At 38.1% G+C, this 26157-nt stretch overlaps 1 protein-coding gene across 7 annotated transcripts in view; it reads left to right on the forward strand.

Moving 5' to 3' along the window:
- Window positions 1-26157, forward strand: part of ENOX2 (ecto-NOX disulfide-thiol exchanger 2) — a 317249-nt gene that overhangs the window by 226515 nt on the left and 64577 nt on the right. For all 7 annotated transcript variants that reach the window (XM_059680440.1, XM_059680444.1, XM_059680439.1 and 4 more), the window contains one exon: window positions 12499-12633. In XM_059680440.1, the coding sequence (XP_059536423.1) occupies window positions 12499-12633 (135 nt within the window). The remainder of the gene's footprint in view (window positions 1-12498; window positions 12634-26157) is intronic.

Raw genomic sequence — 26157 nt, forward strand, 5'->3', positions numbered from 1 at the left:
GCACTTATCATAATATATACTTAGTTTATATTCATTTGTATTTTAATGTCTCCTTCCTGCACTGGAGTATAGCTTGGTAAGACCAGAGATGAAACCTGTTTGACATGCCATAATGTTTTCAACAACTAGAATGGTGTCTGACACAGAAAATATTCAACTAATGAACAGTAAATATGAAAAGAAGGCTGGAATGCAGACCAACAAAAAGAGAAGAAAAGAAAAGAGAATGAGCACATTATAGTAGTAGAGTTTGACTCTAGTCCAGAGCCATCGGACTCCCGATCCATGTTCTTCTTCACTACCCAGGATTGCTTCCTACTCTTAGCAGACTTTCAATAGATGCTTGTTGACAGAATCCTCTCTCAACTTTGTACAGTACTAAGTAGCAAAATTACAAGAAGCATAAAAACCAATGGATATAACCCTGGACAGAAGAAAGAGAATTATGAAGAGTAAATTGCTGGAGAAGTAGAGGTTTTGTCTTAATAAAAGAATATAGTTGGTGAGATGATACCAATATTAAACTTGTTTCTTTTTTTCAATTTTATTTTTATTGTTGACATTATTAAAGATGTCCCCATTTTCCCCTCCTTTACCCATATCCACCTGGCCCTCGCCTCCCCCTTCTCTCTGTTTATAACCACAATGTCATCTGTATCTATGGATTATGCATATATCTTCTTTGGCTAATCCCTTCATATTCTTTCATCCAGTCCCCCCACCCCTCCTCTGAGTGCTGTCAGTCTGTTCCATGAATCCATGCCTCTGGTCCTATTTTGTGTGCAAGTTTATTTTGTTCATTAGAGTCTACATAAAAGTGAGATCATATGGTATTTGTCTTTCCCTGAATGACTTATTTCACTAGCATAATAATATCCAGGTCCATCTACACTGTCACAAAAGGTAAGATTTCCTTCTTTTTTATGGCCACATAGTATTCTATCATGTAAGTGCACTACAACTTTTTTATCAACTCATCTAATGATGCACACTTGGACAGTTTCTAGATCTTGGCTATTGTAAATAACACTGCTATGAACATAAGGATTCATATATTCTTCCAAATTGGTGTTTCAGGATTCTTAGGATATACTCCCAGAAATCGAATCGTCAGGTCAAAAGGCAATTCCATTTTTAATTTTTTTGAGGAAACTTTAAGTGGAGTTTCCCACAGTAACTTCACCAGTCTGTATTCCCACCAAAAGTGTAATAGGTTTCCCTTTTTCCTACATCCTCTCCAGCACGTGTTTGTTAATTTATTGATGGTAGCCATTCTGGCCAGTGTGAGGTGATACATCGTTGTGGTTTTAATTTATGTCTCATTGATAATTAGTGATGTTGAACATTTTTCCATATGTCTATTGTCCATCTTTATGTCCTCTTTGGAGAAGTGTCTGTTCAGGTCATTTGCCCATTTTTTAATTGGATTGTTTGTCTTCCTTTTATTGAGTTGTATGAGTTCTTTATATATTTTGGAAATTAACCTTTTATCAGAAGTATCATTGGCAAATATGTTCTCCCATACAGTGGGTTCCCTTTTCATTTTGTGGTGGTTTGTTTTGCTGTGCAGAACCTTTGGGTTTGATGTAGTCCCATTTGTTTATTTGTTCTTTGGTTTCCCTTGCCCTAGGAGACATATAGGTAAAAATATTGCTGCAAGAGATGTCTGAGACTTTACTGGCTCTATATTCTTCTAGGATTTTTTATGGTTTCATGGCTTACATTTAACTCTTTTATACATTTTGCGTTTGTTTTCATGTATAGTGTAAGTTGGTGATCTAGTTGCATTTTTTTTTTTTGCACGTACTGGTCCAGTTTTCCCAACACCATTTATTGAAAAGACTATCTTTATTCTATTGTATCCTCTTGCCACCTTTGTCAAATATTAGTTGACCATATAGGTGTGGGTTTATTTCTGGGGTCTCTTTTCTATTGCAATGACCTATTTGCCTGTCCTTATGTCAGTACGAGTCTGTTTTGGTTATAGTGGCTTTGTAGTATAGTTTGATATCAGGTATTCTGATACCTCCAACTTTGTTCTTCTTTCTCAAGATTGCTGAGGTTATTCAGACTCTTTTTTGGTTCCTTATAAATTTTTGAAATATTTGTTCTAGATCTGTGAAACATGCTATGGTATTTTCATAGGAATTCTGTTGAATCTATAGATTACTTTTCAGTAGTATGTACATTTTAATGATTTAATTCTTCCAACTCATGAACATGGTATATGCTTCCACTTATTTGTATCTTCTTCAGTTTCTTTCTTCAATGCCCTATAATTTTCCGAGTATAGGTCTTTTATCTCCTTGGTTAAATTTATTCCTATGTATCTTTTTTTTCTTGTAATAGTAAAAGGGGTTGTTCTCTTAATTTCTCTTTCTGATATTTCATTATTGGTGTATAGAAATGCCACTGAATATTAATTTTGTATCCTGCTACTTTGCCAAATTCATTTATTAGATATAGTAGCTTTTTGATAGAGAGTTTTAGGGATTCTTATGTACAATATCATGTTGTCTGTGAGTAATGACAGTTTTACTTCCTCCTTTCCAATTTGAATGCCTTCTATTTCTTCTTCTTCTTTGATTACTCTGGCTAGAACTTCCAGTACTATGTTGGCTAAGAGTGGTGAAAGTGGACAACCCCGTCATGTTCCTGATATTAAGAGAAATGCTTTTAGTTTTTGCCCATTGAGTATTATTTTGGCTATAGATTTTTCTTAGATGGCCTTCATTTCGTTGAGGTATATTCTATCTATTACCATTTATCTGAGAATTTTTATCATAAATGGGTGCTAGATTTTATCATATGTGTTTTTGACATCTATTGAAATGATCATGTGGTTTTTATTCTTCATTTTATATGATGTATCATGTTTATTGATTTGTGTATATTGTACCAACCTTGCCTCCCTGGAGTAAATCCTACTTGAACATGAAGTATGATCTTCATAATGTATTGCTGGATCATTTTTGTTAATACTTTGTTGAGTATTTCAGCATGTATGTTCAGGGATATTGGCTTATAATTTTCTTTCTTTGTAGTGTCTTTTATCTGGTTTTGGAATTAAGATAATGCTGGCCTGGTAGAATGAGCTTGGGTGTTTTTACTCCTCTAGAATTTTTTGGAATAGTTTGATGATAGGTGTTAGTTCATCTTTGAAAGATTGAAAAAATTTGACTGTAAAGGCATACGCTCCAAGATTGGTATTTGTTTGGATTTTTTTAATTACTGCTTCAGTTTCACTTGTTGTAATCTGTCTATTCAGATTATCTGATACTTCCTGATTCAGTTTTGGAATATTGTATATTTCTAGGAATGTTTCCATTTGGCCCAAGTTCTCCAATTTATTGGCATATAATTGTTCATAATATTTTTTACAATCCTTTGTATTTCTTTGGTGTCAGTTGCTACTTCTCTTTCTGATTTTATTTATTTGAGTCCTCTCTTTTCATGATGAGTCTGGTTAAGTGTTTATCAATCTTGCTTATCTTTTCAAAGAACTGTCTCTTGGTTGCATTGATCCTTTGTATTGTTTTTTAACTCTTATTTCATTTATTTCTACTGTGATCTTTATTATTTTCTTCCTTCTACTCACTTTGGGCTTTGTTGTGTTTTTTGTTTGTTCATTTTTGAGGTTTTTTTTCTTTTCCTTCAATTGTAAAGTTAGTTATTTGAGTTTCTTCTTATTTCTTGAGGCCTGTAATGCAATTAATTTCCCTCTTAGGACTGCTTTAACCAGTCCCATAGATTTTTATGTTGTTTTGTTCTCATTTTCATTTGTTTCCAGGTAATTTTTTATTTCTTCCTTGATTTCATTGTTAACCCTTTCATTGTTTAATAATATGAATTTAGCCTCTATGATTTTATGTTTTTCCTCTTTTTTCTTGTGTTTCATTTCTAGTTTCATGCCATTATGATCAGAGAAGATGCTTGATATGATTTCAATCTTCTTAAATTTATTGAGACTTATTTTGTGTTCTAACATATGATCTATCCTAGAAAATGTTCCATGTACGCTTGAAAATAATGTATATTCTGCTGCTTTGGTGTGAAATGTTCTGAAGATATCAATTAAATCCATCTGATCTAGTGTGTCATTTAAGGCCATCATTTGTTCCTTGTTGATTTTCTGTCTGGAAGATCTATCCATTGATGTAAATGGGGTGTTAAAATCCCATACTATGACTGTATTACTCTCAATATCTCCTTTTATGTCCATCAAGGTTTGCTTTACATATTGAGGTGCTCTTATGTTGGGTACATAAATGCTTACCAGAATTATATTGCTCCTTTTATGATTGTGCAGTGTTCTTCATTGTCTCTTAACATAGCCTTTGTTTTATTTTGTCAGCTATAAGTATTTCTACCCCAATTTTTTATTTCATTTCCATTTCCATGAAATATTTTTTTCATTCCTTTACTGTTAGTCTATGTATATCTTTCATTCTGAGGTGGGTCTCTTGTAGACAGCATATATAGGTCTTGATTTCTTATCCATTCAGCTAGTCTATGTCTTTTGATTGGAGCACTTAAGGTATTTACGTTTAAAGTGATTACTGATAGGTTTGTATTTATTGCCAGTTTATTCTTTTAACTCTTTTCCTCTGTTTCTACTACTACTACTCCTACTTTTTAAAGCAGACCCTTTAACATTTTTTTTTTGTAATAGTGTTTTACTGGTAACAAACTTCTTTGGCTTTTCCTTCTCTGGGAAGCTCTTCATTTCTCCTTCAATTTTAGATGATAGCCTTGCTGGGTAAAGTAGTCTTGGTTGTAGGTCCTTGCTTTTCATCACTTTGAACATTTCATGCTAATTCATTTTGGCCTGAAATGTTTCTGTTGAGAAGTCACCTGGCTGTATTGTGGGAGCTCCCTTGTAAGTAGAATCAAACCTCAGTTCTGCAACATCTCCCATTCAAACAGTTCTGGTCTTGACCAAGTTTTTCATGGAAAAAATGGTTGTTGAACAAAACTTCAGTTCTCAATCCGACAAACCTTTCATGCTGATACCCATGTTATCAGTGATGCATCTTTCAGGTGACAAACAAAGGAGTGAATGCATGAGTATGAGTTCATTTACCTCTAAACCTTATGTTGTTAATATCTCAGGAAATTGTGTTGTGTATATTTTCCCTTTTTTTTTGCTTTTGTTGCTGCTTATTATTAATAAATTTGTATAATAAGTCACAATGTGTCCTAAGGAAGTTGGTGATAGCAGCAAAGTAAAAAGAAAAGTTGTGAGAACAATGATAGAGCTTAAAAAATAAATAATCACCAAGTATGATAGAATTGTTCATGTGTCTGCTCTGGCAGCTGAGTATGGCATGGCAAAATTGATGATTAGCACAATTTTAAAATATAAAGAGACCATCAAAAATGCCTGTGCTGCTAAGGCTCTGAAAGAGCTCACAAAGCAATTATCACAAGCAATTGAAGAGATAGAAAAATTGTTGATTTGGATAAATGAAAAGCAGTTAACTGGTGATAGCATTTCAGATGCAATGATATGTGAAATAGCGAAAGTGTTGCATGCTGGCCCCCTGAATGACACCCCTGGAATGAGTGCTGAAAATGATTTGATTAAGGCTAGTAGGGGGTGGTTCTATAAATTTAAGAAAAAGGAGTGGCATTCATAAGGTAATGAAGCACAGGGATGCTGCCAGTTCTAACAAAGTACCTGCTGATTATTTTGTTATAGAATGTCAAAACTACATAGAGGCCAAGGGATTTTTTCCCCCAACAAGTGTTCAATTGTGATGAGTAAGACATCTTCTGGAAGAAAATGCCAAAGAGGTCCTATGTCACACAGGAGGAGAAGTCATTGCCAGGATACAAGCCAGTGAAGGACAGGCTGATGTCATTGTTGTGTGGAAATGTGAGTGGGGACTTTAAATTGAACCTTCTACTCGTCTACCATTCTGAAAACCCACAACTTTTCAAGAAAAATAATATCTTGGAACAAGTTAAATGTGATTTGAAGGGGTAATATCAAAGCTTGGGTAGCCAGGCAATGTTTTATTGAAGTATTTGCCCAAGTATGAAGAAATACTTCCAGGAAAAACAACTGTCAGTCAGGCATTTCTTGTAATGGACATTGCTCCTGCCCACCTCCAGGCTCAGAGGCCGAGTTGGTGGAGGAGTACAGCTTCATCACTGTTAGGTTCTTACCACCTAACACAATTCCTCTCATCCAGCCCATGGACCAGCAAGTCATTTCTAATTTTAAGAATATCTACAAAAGAGAGGTGTTTTGAGGTGACCTCTGAAACTAATTTAACCCTCAGGGAATTCTGGAAGGAATATTTAAATATCCTCACTTGCTTGAGGCTCGTAGTCAAAGCATGGGGGAAGCATCTTCCAGGACCATGCATTCAACCTGAAAGAAATTGTGGCCTGAATCTGTGGCTGAAAGAGACTTTGAGGGTTTTGAGGATGAGCCTGTGTCTCATATTGAGGATATTGTGTTTCTGGGCAAGTCTAGGTGCTTGGAGGTGGAGGATGATGATGTGGAGGAATTCATGGAGGACCACAACACTGAAATGACCACCACAGAACTCTAAGACCTTCAGTGGGAGCAACAACAGATGGCAGCTGAGAAGCTCTCTTCAGAGGAGGAGGAGGAAAGGGAGGATATTCCTACTTTACTAATCAAAGAAATGTATGGGAAAGGAAGAGAAATGCAAACTTTTGTTGAGAATATCACCTTGACAACGAAGCAGTGAACTGTGTGATAAACTTGTTCAATGACAATGCAGTTTTTCATTTCAGGCAGGTGTTAAAATGCAGGCAAAACAAACATCAATGGATAGGTTTTTAGTAAGACAGAGGCCTAGTGAACCTGAAACAAGTTCTAGTGCAGTACAGACAAAAGAGAGAAATAACCCCAGAAAAACAGCTACCTGACATTTTTATGGAAGAGGACTCCCCTTCCAAACAATAACATCCTTCCATCCCTCTATCCTTCCTCTCCATAATCAGTCATCAATAGTTCTCAACATTAAAGATAAGTTTTAGTATTTACATAAATTTCCATTTTTTAGTGTTCACTTCATTTCCTTTTTGTCAAATTTTCATTTACATTTCATGTCCTTTTGTTTTTAAAGTATTTATGTATAGATTAAACAGTACACTAGATGTGTACTGTAAATAAGAAAGGTTAAAACACAGAATCATTTGTGGGTCTGGAACAGATTAATTCAATATACATTTTTTCCTAATGGGGGAAAAATAATTCAGTTTTCAAACAAATCACTCTTAAACAGCCTTCCAGAATGAATTAAGTTTGTGAACTGAGGTTCCACTGTAATTCGCTGCTTTTATCTTGCTGCTTTTGAGATTCTCTCTTTGTTTTTAACTTTGCCACTTTAATTATGAAGTGTCTTGGGGTGGGACTCTTTGAGTCCGTCTTGTTTAGGACTCTGCGCTTTCTGGACTTGTATGTCTTTTTCCTTCACCAGGTTAGGAAAGTTTTCAGTCATTATTTCTTCAAATAAATTCTTGATCCCTTGTTCTCTCTCTTCTCCTTCTGGTAACCCTGTTATGTGGATATTGTTTGTTAAGTCTCATGTTGTCCCAAAATGCCCTTAAACTGTCCTCATTCTTTTTCATCCTTTTTTTCTTTTTGCTGCACTGATTGGGTGGTTTTTTCCTACCTAGTCTTCCAAATCACTGATTAGATCCTCTGCTTCATCCAAGCTACTTTTCATTCCTTCATGTGTATTATTGTCACATATGGTGTTCTTCATTTCTGACTGGTTCTTTATCATGGTTTCCATGTAATTTTTCATGCTGTTGTAGTTCTCACTAAGTTGCATGAGCATTCTTATTACCATTAATTTGAACTGCATATCTGATAAATCACTTGCCTCCATTTCATATAGCTCTTTTAGACTCTCAGGTAATTCTAGTCCACACCACCCTCTCTCTCTGCCAGAGTCCAGAATGAGTGACTGTGAAGGAGATTTTTTACATTGGCCCTTCAAGAGGATGCATGTGTCTCCAGTGGATTCCATGTCTCCTTAGTGGACAGAAACCCCACTGCTTTTTACAGACAGATGTTATCTAGGCACCTCTTCCCAGTTCTGGTCCTCTTGGCTGGGGAGCCTAACATGGGGTTTAGGCTCCACACTTTTCAGAGGTAACTCCCCTGTAGGTGAGATATCCCTTTGAAACCTCAGCCACTTCCCATGGAAGTGGGGCCAGCCCTTTTCACATCTCTGCCCTTCTTGATAATCTCCATGTGGCTTCTTCTGTAAATCCTTGGTTATAAAACTCCTCTTCAGCTAGTCTTTTTTTTTCTCTTAAATTTTTATTTATTGACTTGAGAAGTAGAGAGAAGTAGAAACATCTAATCAATTTTTTGTTCCACTTATTTATGCATTCATTGGTTGCTTCTTATATGTGCCCAGATTAGAGATCAAACCCACAACTTTGGCATATCAGGATGATGCTCTAACTGAGCTACCCAGCCACAATTCAGCTGGTCTTTAGTTGGTTATTCAGGATGATTGTTCTTTAATTTAGATGTATTTCCAATTTGGTCCTGGGAGAAGTTGAATCTAAGATCCACCCACTCTACCACTGTCTTGAAAAATGACTGATGTATTATTTAGAATTATTTTTAAAGAATTCATTTACCTTTTAACCATTCTAAAATCGATACATTTTCTTCCCTAGCCCCTAGGAAATTCCCAGAATATTGTTTAAATGTCTAAACTTGTTTTAAAGGAAATAAAGGAAACATTGTGTGTGTGTGTGTATGTGTGTGTGTGTGTGTGTGTGTGTTCTTCAAGATCAAATAACTTTGACAGTAATTGCCTGGTTAATCAGTTAAGCATAAACAATGGAGTGGAAGGGATTTAATAGTTATGGAGTGATACCAACATAAAATGGATGATCATTTCCACATCTTTTATTATTTTGGTGCTAATGAACTTTTGTTCCAAAGTGCCATATCTTCAGTCAACTTACCTAGAAGGCACTTATTCACAACCACTCTAGAACCTGTGATCTCTTGAGGGGTTACCACACAAGTTAAATAAGAGAACCTGGATAGCAGAATATTTTCTTCAGACTTCAGTGAGGTATTTTGAAGACCATTTATCAACCACTAGCACTTGCCTTCTGAATATTCTTGGCTACTGACAGTGAGTGTAAAACTCATGGGAATAAGAGAAATCTCTTCATTTAATGACATGGAAATACTTTTATCAAACAAATAAATTGCTAGATGTCCATTTTTAGTCTGGAAAGTGAATCAGGCCAGGACTTAACTTTTCCACCGTTAATTGATGATTCCAAACAGATGTTTAACATAGCATGTTTTGTTAGTGCAAACCTTCTTAAGTCTAGATTGCTTCCAGAGATGATCACCTGGGATTTATCTTTGAAAGTAAAATTTACAAGTTTGCTTATATGTATGACTATGTCTATGAGAAAAATATTATAGCTAATGATATTAAACTGAATTATTAGTTGGGTGAATCTATTCCTGGTTTTGACTCTAAGTAAATTCCTACTAGTAAATTCAGTTGTCCTAGAGAGAGAATCAGTTTAGCAATTATACCATTCCTTTTAGGACAATTTATCATTATAAAAAGGTACACAAATAATCAATGAGTTTTGTTGCATAGATTGCTTATTGTGCCCCAAATTAATGTAAGTTGATTTTCTTTATTCATTTATTCAAATATTTCTTGACTACCTACTGTATACCAGACACTGAACCAATAAATGGGAGAAGAAAAATGCCCAATACCCAGTCCTTGATCTAAATAAAATCATAAGCAAAAGAGAAGAACTAACAATCAACACCACAGAAATACAAAGAATTACAAGGATCTAAAGGAGCAGGCAGGCTAGCAGAAGAGAGACATGTATCCAATAATTATAATTCAAGGTAGTCTATGATAAATGTTCAGTTGTTCTTGCTTCCTGAAATGCACTGCAACACTAATCCTCTGTTCACTACCTAGAGGAAAATCCTATTGCTCCTTAAAGATTCATTCCAAATGATTCTTTGCCAGTCTAGGCTTTCCTGGCATTCCTCATCTCCTCCACCTACCCACCTCCAACCCCAAACACATACATCCAAACCCATTCCAGCAGATTTAATTACTCCTCTGTTCCCAAAGCACTTTACTCATAGTTTTATTACAGCACTTATTCAATAATTTGTATTGGTTGTTTATATGCCATGTCCCTCATTGTATTGTGAGTTCTTCAATAGTAGTTAATGAGGTTTTTTTGTTTGTTTGTTTTCATCTCTGTATTCTTAGTCACTAGCACAGAAACTGCCATATTGTAAAATCAAAGTTTGATTTGGGGAGGAGTGAGAGAATAAGCAAGCATATGAAAATCAAACAGAGAGATATTTAATATTTGTGGGTAGGAGGACTCCATATTGGCAATATGTCATTTCTTCCTAACTGATTCAATATAATTTTAATCAAAATCCAAACAAGTTAATTTGTAGATATCAATAAATTGATTCTGAAATTTGTATGGAGGGACAAAGGACCCAGAATGGCTAACACAGTATTGAAGGAGAACAAACTTGGAATACTGTCCAAACTGTCCATTCCTATAAGAATGTCCAAAATTTGAAGATACTACCGAACTTCAAATTTTACTACAAAGTTACACTTATCAAGACATTGTGGGATTAGTGAAGGAATAAATAGGTCAATGGAACAGAATATAGCACCCAGAAACAGACCTCCAGAAATAGTCATCTGACCTTTGACAAAGGATCAAATGCAATACAGTTAAGTAAAAATAGTATTTTCAACAAATACTACTAAACAACTGGACATCCACATGCAAAATAAAATAATTTAGACACAGACCTTATACCCTTCTCAAAAATTAATTCAAAGTGGATTGAAGACCTAAATGTAAAACACAAAATTATAAAACTCCTGGAAGATAACAGAGGATAAAATCTAGGTGGCCATAGATATGGTGATGACTTTTTAGATATACCATCAAAGAAATAATTGATAAGATGGAATTAATCAAAATTAAATATTTTTCTCCATGAAAGAGAATGAAAAAACAAGCCACATAATGGGAGAAAATATTTGCAATATACACATCTGACAAAAGACTGTTATCTAAATTATACAAAGAACTCCTAAAACTCAACGATAAAAAAAAAACAGCCTGATTAAAAACTAGCCAAAGACTTTAATAGACACCTCACCAAAGAAGATATACAGATGGAAAATAAGCATATGAAAAGATGCTCCACATCATATGTCATCAGGGAAATGCAAATTAAAATGAGTTACCACTGCATACCTATAAGAATGTCCAAAATTCAGAACACTGACACTAAATACTGGTGAGAATATGGAGCAGCAGGAATTCTCATTTATTGCTGGTGGACATGCAAAATGGTATAGCTACTTTGGAAGAAAGGCTGACAGTTTTTTATAAAACTAAACATGCTCTTACCACATGATCTAGTGATTGTGCTGCTTCGTATTTACCCAAAGGAGTTGAAAATTTATGCCCACCTAAAAACATGCACACAAATGTTTACAGCAGTTTTATTCATAATTGCCAAAACTTGGAAGCAACCACAATGTTCTTCAGGAGATTAATGGATAAATAAAATATGATATATCCAGAAATGGAATATTATTCAACACTAAAAAGAAATGAGCTATCAAGCCATGAAAAGACATGGAGGAATCTTAAATGTATATTATTAAGTTGAAAAAGCCTATCTGGAAAGGCTATATACTGCACCATTCCAACAATATGACATTCTAGAAAAGGCAAAACTATGGAGACAGTGAAGAAGATCAATGGTTGCCAGGATGGGGAAGAATGGATAAGCAGAGGATTTTTAGGGAAGTGAAAATATTCTGTATCATACTTATGATGATGAACATTTGTCCAAACCCAGAGAATGTACATCAGTGTGAACCCTGTAGTGCTTATGGGTAATTATGATGTGTCAATATAGGTTCATCGGTTGTAACCGGTATACCACTCTGGTGGAGGATGTTGATAATGGGGACAGTTATATATATGTGGGAGTAAGGGTTATATGTGAAATTCCTCTACCTTCCCTTCAATTTTGCTGTGAACCTAAAACTGCTTTTAAAAAAGTCTTTATTTAAAAAAAAAAAAACAGGAGGAAAGAAGGAAAGAGAAAGAGGGATAGAGGGAGTGAAGAGAGGAGAGAGGAGAAAAGAGAAAGAAACACACTAAAATGCCATCTGGTAAACTGTTTTTAGATTCTATGACTTCTGCCAGTTCAAGCTACATTGTTTTAACTCTTTTTTTTTAATTTTGTTTTATTGCTTAAAGTATTACGAATAGTATTACATATTTTAACTCTTGTAAAGAGCTGGAATTAAGGCCTTACCCACCATTTTTCCATGATCAATTTCTGTAAACAGTTTTCCAGAGTGTACATTGATAAGTAATCTAGACAGTGAAACCGTAATACAACAAATTATTTTGCTTGTCATTTCTTTTTAGGTGATAATAATAGAACTGTGAACATGGATTCCACTGCAATGACACTACCTATGTCTGATCCAACTGCATGGGCCACAGCAATGAATAACCTTGGAATGGCACCACTGGGAATTGCTGGACAACCAATTTTACCTGGTATGCTATTTTAATCACCTCACAAGTGTTTCTTTTTATTGACCATGTGGTCATAAATATAACAGTATGACACTTTGTTTTGATGTTGACATTTACTAGATTCTGCCTAGAGTGTGCATTTTTTGTAACATGAGCTTTATCAAGGCTGAGTGGCCAGTAGTTACTGGTGTATTCCCTATTGCCCTATGAGCAAGTTGGGGGTATATCTGAGGCATGGCATGCTCATTGAACATTTAAACAACAGGATTTGACAAGAATTATACAACTTCTCTAAATATATGGATTTCTTAGAGGAGGCAAATAAACATGGAGCTGGAATAAGAACTGACTGAGACATCCCAAAAATTTTAGATTCCTAAAAGGAAGGAAAGAAACATTTGGTAACTTTTCATATTTTTTTAAACAAGTTAACCCATACGAGAATGGTCATGGTGTCCCTAAATCTATCTCCAATAAAGATGAAATCAGAAAAAAAATGCCCAGTACCTGAAGGGTTTATAGTTTAGACACACAAAAACTATTCCTGGACTGTCAGAGCAATTGACCATTGAAATGGATTTGTGAAGACATTTATTAAGGAATTACCATCTCAGGAAACCTGGCATGCTTTGTAAACATCCTAAATATTAATCTTCCCAGATTCATTTAATTATGTTCCTACTTTAAAGCATGACAGGATCAGGCCAGTCTAGGACCTTGCTACTCAAAATGTGCTCTGCATAACCTGGGAGTTGTTGAGAATCTGGAATCTCAGGCCCCAGCCCAGACATACTGACTCAAAAGCTGCATTTTAACATATTCACCAGGTTATTCATAAGCACAGAAAAGCTGAGAAACAGGTCTAGAGTGATACCACTTTGTTGTGCCATTTGGTTATATAGTTAGCAACTCCCGTCCCCCCAAAAATAACTTCACAATTCCAGACTAGATATTGAATTCTTGTAGGTTATAATGAGGGTAAGGTAGGATAGGCAACAATGATACATAATAATCTTCATAATAAATTAAGAAACATGATTACATTGAAAGCTTTGAAACAGGTATAAAAGCAGCCAAACATAAAGAAAAAAATATGTGCAAGAGAAATGGGTGGAGAAATAAAAGGAGCTTGGATTCTATATGTAGCAGAGGCAAAGAACTGTTTCATCAAGCTATAATTCATACCATGAGCTGTAGGTGACTAGCCCCCTTTGTTAACATCTTGTTTTCTTAAGGACTATGAAGAAATGGCTTCTCAGCATACCCTTCAACCTTGTGATCCAGTGACCTTTGAGCTATGATATGCTTCAGGAAAACTTACTGACTTCTTGAAAACCTGGTCTTAGAAATATTGATATTTAGTTCAGTAGTGTCCTTCTTGTCTTAAAAGTACATGTGGCAATATAGCTAGACTAGACTGGGACATGCTTTGTAAAGCCACACATAAAATCACTTGAGGTATGTGCGAACTCATTTTTCTCCTCTCTGTAATATTTTAGAAAGACAGTTTGACCAATATTAGAACATGGGCTCTGAATCTATACTGTGTAGGTTCAAGTAAATCCCTGCTTTGCCATTAAGTAGCTGTGTAACTTTTAGAAGTTACCGCTCTATGTCGCAGTTTCCTTATCTATAAAATAGAGATAATAATAGCCCCTTTGTCACAGTGTTGTTATGAGGATTAATGAGTTAATACATGTAAAGTCTTAGAATGATGTCTGGCTCACAGTAGTCTCTCAATGAATTTGTCTGTGTTTTAAGTTCACATGTGATATATAGCTCACAAAAAGTTGAATTATGGCTCATGTGTATTCTTAATAACAGTAAGTATAATGAATGCAGCAGTGCATTTTTCCCCCCTGGAGAAGCACTGGATAATGGCAGGTGAAAAGAACAGTGTATGTCGACAGTGCTAATGACTATTCCCTATAAATGCAGTGGTTTCTAAGAAATGGAAAATTGGCACCATACTCTAATATTGCTTACCTTTCTTCTTGCCAAAGTCTGGGGAACAGGGTCCCTGCAATCTTTATTAAGTAACTAGAGGCCCGGTGCACAAAAATTTGTGCACTCGGGGGAGGAGGGGGGTCCCTCAGCCCGGCCTGTGCCCTCTCGCAGTCTGGGACCCCTCAGGAGATAACGACCTGCTGGGTTAGACCTGCTCCCAGGTGGCAGAGGGCAGGCCCAATCCCTAGGTGCAGCTCCTGGTTGGGCTCAGAGCAGGGCCGATTGGGGAGTTGGGGCGCTGCCCCCTGTCATGCACAGAGCAGGGCGGATCAGGAGGTTGCGATGCCACCCTCAGTCACGCTCAGGGTAGGGCCGATTAGGGGGTTGGGGCACCGCCCCCTGTCACACTCAAGGCAGGGTCGATGGGGAGGTTGTGGCGCCACCCCCTGTCACGTACAGAGCAGGGCCAATCAGGGGGTTGGAGCGCTGCCCCCTGTCACGCACAGAGCAGGGCGCATCAGGGGGGTTGGGGCTCCTTACCCTGCACGCACACAGCAGGGTCGATCAGGGGGTTGGGGAGCTCCCCCCTGTCACGCACAGAGCAGGGCCCATCAGGGGGTTGAGGAGCTCCCCCCTGTCACTAACAGAGTAGGGCCGATAGGGGAGTTGGGGCACCGCCCCCTGTCACGCACAGAGCAGGGCAGAGCAGGGGGTTGGGGCGCTGCACCCTGTCACACTCAGGGCAGAGCCGATGGGGAGGTTATGGCTCTACCCTGTCATACACAGAGCAGGGCCCGTGGGGGGCGGTTGGGGCTTCGCCCTCTATCACCCACAGAGCAGGGCTGATGAGGGGGTTGGGGCGCCGCCACTGTCACACTCAGGGCAGGGCCAATGGGGAGGTTATGGCTCTACCCCATCACACACAGAGCAGGGCCGATCAGGGGGTTGGGGCGCCGCACCCTATCACACACACAGCAGGGCCAATCAGGGGGTTGGGGCTCCGCACCCTGTCACACACAGAGCAGGGCCGATCAGGGGGCTGGGGCACTGCAGCCTGTCACAAACAGAGCCTCAGGGTGATCAGGGGGTTGGGGAGCTCCCCACTAGCAGGCACAGAGCAGGGCTGATCAGGGGGTTGGGGCACCTTCCCCTGTCACGAACAGAGCAGGGCAGATAGGGAGGTTGTGGCCCCACCCCCTGCCACACAGAGCCGCAGGGCGATCAGGGGGTTTGGGTGCTGTCCCATGTCACGCTGATCCCGGTGCTGGGAGGCCTCACGGCTCGCTGATCCGGTGCTGGGAGGCATATTACGCTTTTACTATATAGGATAGAGGCCTGGTGCACGGGTGGGGGCTGGCTGGTTTGCCCTGAAAGGTGTTCTGGATCAGGTTGGGGGTCCCCACTGGAGTGCCTGGCCAGCCTGGATGAGGGGATGATGGCTGTTTGAAGCTGGTCACACACCCTTCAGGGTGGGGGTCCCCACTGGGGTGCCTGGCCAGTCTGGGTGAGGGGCTGAGGGCTGTTTTCAGGCTGGTGGGTGACTGAAGCTCCCAACCGCTCCTTTTTTCCTTTTTTTTCTTTTTTTTTTATTCTGGGCCAGCTTTAGCTCTGAGGCTTGGCTCCAGCTCTTAGGCCTCGGCTGCTGAAAGCAGATATCTGGTTTGTTTGGGTTCTATAATCAAAACACTGTTTCAACTCCAGCTTTGAGATCCCAGCTGGCTGAAAGCAGGTTTCTGGGGTTTTGTTTAGCTTCTATATTTGTAACAATGTTTCAAACTGCAAGCTCAGAGGCCGGCAGAGGCAGGCGGGGAACATTGGAGTCCTCCGTCACTGAAGCAAGCAAGCCTCATGTTAGCTTCCAGCTGCCTGGCTGCCGGCCGCCATCTTGGCTGGCAGTTAATTTGCATATCGCCTGATTAGCCAATGGGAAGGGTAGCAGAGGTATGGCTAATTACCATGTTTCTCTTTTATTAGATAGGATAGGATGTTTTAACAACTGAACAGGATAAAACATCTCCCCAATTCTCTTCCTACCCATCAAAATTCCTTAAAATGGAAAAAGCTGCAATGAGCCACATGGAATTGTTCCCTGAGGTCACCATTGATGGCATCATAATTCAGCTATTTTTCTGTCCCTTGTGAGATTTCCTATTAAGCCAATAAACTTTTCTTCATGTCTTCTCTGGCCTATCTGTAATAATAGAAAAGTCTTTTGGCCTTGATTAAAACAAATGATAGATAAGCTTCCTTGTCTTCCCCCAGAGCTCAAATCCATATTAACATGGATGCTGAGTCTGTTAGACTCATAGTTGTCATCAGAATAATGCCTGGCTTATTATATTCATTGAATGGGGAGCAGAGACAAACCATCTCTAGGGTGTGGTGTGGAGCTTCCTTTCATCGAAAATGGTGTTTTGTACAGCTGCTTTTCAATAAAGTTAATCCACAATGATGGCAGATTAGGAGGTCTCCTCTGGCTACTGGCTTTCTTTCCTGAAAGGATGTTTCCTTTTCCAAGCTAGTCAAATAAGACTAATGTTAGATTTCACATGGAAAGATGCACCAAAAAATGTTAAGCCTTCTGTTTAGGAATCATTGTTCTGCCCATCATACCAGCTAAACCCAAGGATAGACCAATTAAGGGGTACCCTTTCAATATTTCGTGCTGCTTCCTTTATTTTTCCCTCAATTAAATTATCCTTAGCATTCATAAATATTGATTGGCTTACCAATGAGATCAAAGAAGAAATTAAAAACATCCTGGAAACTAATGACAATGAAAACACAACAATCCAAAACCTATGGGACACAATGAAAGCAGTCCTGAGAGGGAAGTTTATAGCTCTACAGGCCTATCTCAAAAAACAAGAAAAAATGGTAGTAAATCATCTAACTCTACAACTCAAAGAATTAGAAAGAGAGCAACAAGAAAACCCCAGAGTGAGCAAAAGGAAGGAGATAATAAAGATTAGAGCATAAATAAATGACATAGAGACCAAAAAAACAATACAGAAAATCAATGAAACCAAGAGCTGGTTCTTTGAAAGGATAAACAAGATTGACAAACCTCTAGCCAGACTCACCAAGAAGCAGAGAGAGAGGACCCAAATAAATAAAATCAGAAACGATAGAGGCGAAATAACAACAGACCCCACAGAAATACAAATGATTGTTAAAAAATACTATGGACAGCTCTACTCCAACAAACTAGACAACCTGGAGGAAATGGACAAATTCCTAGAAAAATACAACATTCCAAAACTCAATCAGGAAGAATCTAAAAATCTCAACAGGCCAATAACTATGGAAGAAATGGAAGCAGTCATCAAAAAGCTTCCATCAAACAAAAGCTCCGGACCAGACGGCTTCACAGGGGAGTTTTACCAAACATTCAAGGAAGAACTAAAACCTATCCTCCTCAGACTACTACAAAAAACTCAAGAGGAAGGAACACTTCCAAGCTCATTCTATGAAGCCAGCATCACCCTAATACCAAAACCAGGTAAAGACAACACAATGAAAGAGAATTACAGGCCAATATCCCTCATGAACATAGATGCCAAAATCCTCAACAAAATCTTAGCAAATCGGATCCAGCAGTACATCAGAAAGATCATACACCATGACCAAGTTGGATTTACCCCAGGGATGCAAGGATGGTACAATATCCGCAAATCAATAAACGGGATACATCACATAAACAAATTGAAAGAAAAAAACCACATGGTCATATCAATTGATGCAGAAAAAGCATTTGACAAAATTCAACACCCATTTTTGATAAAAACTCTCAGCAAGGTGGGAGTAGAAGGATCATACCTCAACATAATAAAAGCCATATATGACAGGCCCACAGCCAACATCATACTCAACGGACAAAAACTAACACCATTTCCCCTAAGAACAGGAACAAGACAGGGATGCCCCCTCTCACCACTCCTGTTCAACATAGTACTGGAAGTGTTAGCCATTGCAATTCGGCAAGAAGAAGAAATAAAAGGCATCCAAATTGGAAAAGAGGAAGTAAAACTGTCCTTATTTGCAGACGACATGATATTATACATTCAAAACCCTAGAGATTCCATCAAAAAGCTACTAGACTTAATACATGAATTTGGAAATGTAGCAGGATACAAAATTAACCCCAAGAAATCTGAGGCATTTCTATACACCAATAGTGAACTTTCAGAAAGAGAGATTATAAAAACAATCCCGTTTACCATTGCACCAAAAAAATTAAGCTACCTAGGAATAAACTTAACTAAAGAGGTAAAAGACCTCTACTCAGAAAACTACAGGACGTTGAAAAAAGATATAGAGGAAGACATAAACAGATGGAAGAACATACCGTGTTCATGGATTGGTAGAATCAACATCATTAAAATGTCCATACTACCCAAAGCAATCTATAAATTCAACGCACTTCCCATTAAAATACCAATGGCATACTTCAGAGATCTAGAACGAACTTTCCAAAAATTCATCTGGAATAAAAGAAGACCCCGAATAGCTGCAGCAATCCTGAAAAAGAACAAAGTAGGTGGGATCTCAATACCAGATATCAAGATGTATTACAAAGCCACTGTTCTCAAAACTGCCTGGTACTGGCACAAGAATAGGCATATAGATCAATGGAATAGAATAGAGAGCCCAGAAATCGGCCCGAACCAATATGCTCAATTAATATTTGACAAAGGAGGCAAGAACATACAATGGAGCCAAGATAGTCTCTTCAATAAATGGTGTTGGGAAAATTGGACAGATATATGCAAGAAAATGAAACTAGACCACCAACTTACACCATACACAAAAATAAACTCAAAATGGATAAAGGACTTAAATGTACAACAGGAAACCATAAAAATTCTAGAAGAATCCAAAGGCAACAAAATCTCAAACATATGCCGAAGCAATTTCTTCACTGATACAGCTCCTAGGGCACTTGAAACTAAAGAAAAAATGAACAAATGGGACTACATCAAAATAAAAAGCTTCTGCACAGCAAAAGAAACCATCAACAAAACAACGAGAAAACCCACTGTGTGGGAAAACATATTTGCCAATGACATATCTGATAAGGGCCTAATCTCCAAAATTTATAGGGAACTCATACAACTTAACAAAAGGAAGATAAACAATCCAATCAAAAAATGGGCAAAGGACCTAAATAGACACCTTTCAAAAGAGGACATTCAGAAAGCCAAGAGACATATGAAAACATGCTCAAAGTCACTAATCATCCGAGAGATGCAAATCAAAACAACAATGAGGTACCATCTCACACCTGTCAGACTGGCTATCATCAACAAATCAACAAACGACAAGTGCTGGAGAGGATGTGGAGAAAAAGGAACACTTGTGCACTGCTGGTGGGAATGCAGACTGGTGCAGCCACTATGGAAGACAGTATGGAGTTTCCTTAAAAAACTGAAAATGGAACTCCCATTTGACCCTGTGATCCCACTTCTAGGAATATATCCCAAGAAACCAGAAACACCAATCAGAAAGGATATATGCACCCCTATATTCATAGCAGCACAATTCACCATAGCTAAGATCTGGAAACAGCCTAAGTGCCCATCAGTAGATGAATGGATTAGAAAACTGTGGTACATCTACACGATGGAATACTATGCTGCTCTAAAAAGGAAGGAACTCTTACCATTTGCAACGTCATGGATGGAACTGGAGAGCATTATGCTAAGTGAAATAAGCCAGTCAATAAAGGAAAAATACCACATGATCTCACTCATTCATGGATAATAGAGACCATTATAAACTTTTGAACAATAATAGATACAGAGGCAGAGCTGCCTCAAACAGATTGTCAAACTGCAGCGGGAAGGCCGGGGAGGGTTGGGGGGCAGGAGGTAGGGGGGTAAGAGATCAACTAAAGGACTTGTATGCATGCATATAAGCATAACCAATGGACATAAGACACTGGGGTATAGGGGAGGCTAGGGGACTGTCTAGGGCGGGGGGATAAAATGGATACATATGTAATACACTTTGTAATACTTTAAGCAATAAAAAAAATAAAAAAAAAAGTAAAAAAAAATAAAGTATACTTTTCCTGGTTATACAATAAAAAAATAAAAAAATAAATATAAATAAATTATCCTTAGCATTCAAATGTGGAGCTTGTGAAGTCCCAGGAGGAAAAGAGTCCCTCAGTATGTGTTTCTACTGTATTGACTATGCCTCCTCCATAATGAGAGATGTTGGAAAATAAGGACTTATAGAACTTATTCCCAGAGCAAGACCCTGCCCTTCTATGAGCATTGTACTTCTTAAGAAGGCAGTTCTTTTAAAAAAAAACTTATTTTTATTGTTGAAAGTATTATATATGCCCCTTTTTTACCCATTGACCCCCTCCATCCTACACCTGCCCCCTCAAGCCCCAAGGAGATTCATGGTCCAAGCATTCTAGCCTTCATTGTAATGTGAGGTCTTCCATAGCAGTTAATGAGAATTTTGTTTTGTTTTGTTTTGTTTTGTTCATCTCTGTGTTCTTAGTCACTAGCACAGAAACTGGCATATAGTAAAATTAAAGTTTGGTTTGGGGAGGAGTGAGAGAATAAGCAAGCATATGAAAATCAAATTCTAGATACAATATTATGAGAACACATAGGAGGGAGTAATTAATTCCAGTGAGTTGTTTTCACAGGCAAAGTGACACTGAGATGACCATTGGAAAATGAGTAGGATTTGACAGGTAGAGATAAGTGTTGGGGGAGGAGAGGGAGATGAGAAAGCCATTTAAGGCAGAACTCCTTCCGAATTTAAGAACCAAGTTCATTGTAGAAAAATAATGCTGTTAATTACACATGTTCCTTGTCTGTTCATGTAAACAATCCTAGCAAGAACTCTATTTGCTTACATTTAATAGGTACTTTGAATTAATATATATTTTGAAAATAGTAATACTTTGCTGTCTTTTTTTTTCATAGAAATGTAGGTTTATTTTGATAGAGACATGCTGAATACAAAGGGCTGAAATAAATGAGTAATCGTTAACATAAAATAAAACATTTTAATAAAAATTAATATTTTTTTGAACATTAACTCACCAGACACTGAATAACTACACAAATTAACAAGCAGAACGCAAATAAACCTACTTTTCTTATTCTGCGAAAGCAAAATATTTCCTGTTGTGCACACCAAACAAGTCAGTCCAAGACTAATGACGTGGCAATCAGCTGCTAAAATATTCGCTGCTAGTATTAGTGGAGAGAAATGGTGCGCCTGTGTGTAAGGTGTATAAGGGAAATGAATGTAATACTTTGCTGTCTTTTAAAAAAAACCTAGTAATTTAGATCAGTCTCTCCCCACCCCCACCGAATTAGTCCAGTGTTTGGTCCGTTATAAATTCTTATATCTTTATCTCAAAAAATTTTATTGGGAATAATTACTGAGGGCATACCCAAGCTCAGTTAGCTACCTTGTTACATGAGCCAGGTCCTACCTCAACTTTTCAGCTGGTCTGAAACAAAGGTTTTTATGACCTTCTGGAGAAGCAGGATAGTTGCTGGTAGATTTTGAGTCTCATTGTGCAAAATTTGGAAACTTATGCTCTATTTCCAAAAGGGCTGATGATAAGTCCAAGGTCATCTTGCAGCTCAGCCAAGCTATCCTTAGAAATCTGTGTTCTCTCTTCAGGTTGACTGCCTGAAAATCTTGTTAAGGATCTGCATAGAGAGGAGGCAATCAGGACTGTAGTGAGTTAAAATATCTCGATACCCAGGCATAATTTTTAATTTTCCAGTGAATTTTGTAGCAACTCTAAAGAAATAGCAATAATGTCTTGGAAATGTATACCTGAATTGAAATCATAATTTTTATAAAATAGCTCAATTAGATCCTATTCAGAACACTTATTTTAGATTAATCTATGGTTACAGTTCAGTGGTTTACTGTGAGTGTAAACTACCTCTTGGTGTTCGAAGGCTCTCTGGAATACCAAAAATGTTGGAAATGCCATTATGGACCTGGGAAGACTTGAATGGGGAGGAGTGCAGGCAGAGCTTTTCTGACGGTATGGAGGGCCTTCAGCGTCTAGTTCTGAAAAAGCAAAGCAGTGTAATAAATTCACACACACTCAATTAATGGGTAGCAAAATTGTGGCTACCATCCCCCACCCCTGCCACAAAAGAGGAGGTTGCTCTCTACAAGAAGAAAGCCAGAGTGAACTGGCCTGCCAGAAAATATCAAGGGTTGGACTACAAAACTAGCCTGTCTGTTATCATTGTCAAGCATCAAAAATGGGCAACCTCTAGGGTCACTAGTGTTTTATAGACATCAGTAACCTTTATACATCTAGTACAGTGTCAATCATCTGGCATTGTTCCAACTGGCCAGTCCACAGATCAATAGTATAATGACAACAATTGCTCAATACAGTGGCTCTAGGGAAATTAATTATATAGAAGTATTTTGTTACTCATCTGCCATGTTTTTGCAGCACATCTGCTTCACCTTATACCTGCAATTAAATTAATTTATTAAAACAATTGTCATAGTACATTGAGTGGCATTGCAGTGGTTAAGAGCATCACAGTTAGACTAACCTGACTTTGAATCCTTGGTCTGCCCCTTACTGTCTGTGAAACCTTGGGCAAGTAACTAAACCCCTCTGAGCCCATGTTTCTTTATCTATAAAATGAAAAAAAGAAGAATACCTAGCTCACAGGTCTTTTGGAGTGAGATTATATAAAATACTTAGCACAATGCTTAGCACCTTGTAAGCACCCAATAAACAATTATACTGATGATATTTATTGATGATACAACATTGCAACTGTTTGCTTGACTTTTTCCAAACTAAACTATGAGGTCAAGGATTTTGTCTTACTCATTTCTCCAAACCCAACACCTGGTAGAGGGTGTGGCATCAAAATATTGAATGGATAGACAAATGGATGACTGAACTGCAGCATAGAAATGACATTTGACTCTTTGTAACTCCCTAGCTCAGATGTGTACAGAGAATGGAGGCTAATAATGTTGCCAAATAACTACTCTAGGCTGAGTAAGTACAAGTCGCTAGCCAGCACAAAGACTTAAGGCTACACTGAAACATTACATGATTTTAACTCTGAGGAACTAGCTAGCCCAACTAACACACAGCATTTGCAGCATTTCCAGTAAGCTGGGATTTGGGGAAGTGCACAATTCAGAAAAGGGAGTACAAACCAACATCTTATGACACTGCCACCAATGACTGTGCCAAGTCAAGAAAGCATTGTGGAAAGGGTGCTAGAAAAAGAAATGGTAAAAGCAAAACAGAACAGGGTATTTATTGTGATTTAAAGGAATACATCTTGGCCTTTTCCACATTTTATAAAGTGATTTCAAATCTCCTTCAGAAGATTAAATTCCTTACATAAGTGGTAGTACTAAGTACTTGCTGATAGTACTCCTCAAGCCAGGTCAGAGACCTGGAAAAGGAAGAGAATTTTTCTGGTGTTCTGTTCCCAAGGTGTTTTAAATTGTTGGACTACTTTGAATTCTCAGGTTCTTTCAATGCTTATAAAAGACCCATGATTTTAAATGGCTATTTTCTTAGTTGGCATTGGAAATTCACGTATTCTTTGCTGCTTAATGGTTGAAAATAAAGAAAATAAGTAATGTGTTAGGAACTTTTGAAATGTCATATACAACTTGCCCTCTGGCAAGCCCTGCCAGGCAGTGTGGTCTGTGGAACTCTTGGGATATTGAACACAAGGAAGAAAGGGAGTTTATCTACTCTGGCTTTGGCCATATGTCATGAATACATTTGCTTTTAAATGAATTTCATAAAATATTAATGTAATCATACCAAACAGCAGAGGGGTGAGTACATTAGTCGGAAGTTATATTTATCCTGTGTATTTGTTTTTTGTTTGTCTCCATTTATTAGTAGACAGTACATGGAGATAGGCATTTCTTTCTCAGTCAAAGTGGCAGAACTTGTTTAATGAACTGATGTTTCTGTAATCTGTGGTAAAGTAGAGCTGTGAGTGACAGAGCTATATGAATAACAATGAGGAGGCAGGCAGGACAATAAAAGGAAGACAAACATTTCAGTAGGAGGGAAAAATAGATGGGATTGTTTAGTTGGCACACAGTGTAATCTAATCTTTTCCTACTGAAAATTAACAGTTTGTAAATGGGTGAAGTAATTTAACAGTTTTTCCAAAATCTTATACATAATGAATGAAATTTTCAGCATTCATATTCCATAGCACAGGAATAGAGTATCAGGGGCCTTAAGTTCTCCAAAATGAAAAGGAAGACCTGAACCCCCGTCTCCATTGGCCTAGAGCCTGAAATATGGGCTATCACAAATGTTTGAGGACTGTGGGAATGAATGCCTGGATAAGTGAATTTATTCCTGTATATATGCATTCTTTGAATGACAAGAAGGAAAGTTACCTATCAGGACTAACACCTATCATGCCAGAAGTTTTCTTATCTGTTCTGTCCTTTTATTCTTTGAGATAAACCTCATTGTTTATCCCCACTTTTACAAAAAAAAAAAAAAAGGAAATGGAGGCACACAGATATTAGGAAACCTGCCTCAAGGTCACATAACTAGTATGTGGAGGAAAGTAGGGATATGAGAGCCACAGGGAAGAAGGGAAGGAGTGTGTGTGTACACACATGTATGTTGGGTGAGGTGACATATGAGGGCTAAAAGTAAATTTGTTTTCAGAAAAATAATATTTACTCTTAGAAGAAAATTTTTGCATACCATACATGTCTAGGGGTCTTGACCTCTCAGCATGGCAGACATGTGAGTGGATGAGGAATGCCTAAACTCTCTTGGGCTGGCTTGCAATGGGGGATGCCCATGTGTCACCCCCTACCTCCTATCTGTCTAATCACAAGACTCCCTCACATTGGGACCATTGTACCTGAAGTTCTGCTTTTATAAGAACCACAGATTCTTCCCACTGCTTAGATCTACTTCCTTCAAAATTTTAGAGAGGCACCCAGGGATTCAGAGCCACCTTAGGGTCATGCTTACAGGCATTGCTCCTCGGACCTGTGTGTTGAGCAGAGTCAAGTTTTTAGGCATGGGACCTACTACTGCTAATGCAACTGCCCCTACACTATGTAATAGTTTGCAGTCCACTGTGCATTCTGTAGCAGAGAGCAGGGTTGAGAGGTGGGACAATAAAGAGGTAAAATGCATGCCCTTCTCGTGAATAACTTACATTTGGATATAGAGACAAAATGTAAACAGTGAAATACCACCTTTAAACCCAGGCAAGTGGGGCCCCTGCCCTGGGCCCACACCTTAGAGGACTTTGTTCTTTAGAATGCCTGTCTTCATATTTCCTAAGTCCCCTTCCAGTACTGAGCATTGACCAGGCAAGTAGTGCCATGAGGGTAAGTGCCCCAAGTCTAGATCAGGTCCTGTGTGGTTTTTTTGTTTGTTTATTGTTTGTTTGTTTTTCTAGCAAGAAGCACCTTTCTTGAAATTTTCTAAGTTCCCCTCCAGTGCCTAGAACTGACCAGGACTTGCAGTAACATCTAAGCAAGGAGCCCCAATCTCAAAATGAACCTACATAGCACCAGTTCCCATATCTCCTCTTGGAGGTACTCACCAAC

Source organism: Myotis daubentonii, chromosome X, assembly GCF_963259705.1.
Source record: "Myotis daubentonii chromosome X, mMyoDau2.1, whole genome shotgun sequence".
Taxonomy (NCBI): Eukaryota; Metazoa; Chordata; class Mammalia; order Chiroptera; family Vespertilionidae; genus Myotis; species Myotis daubentonii.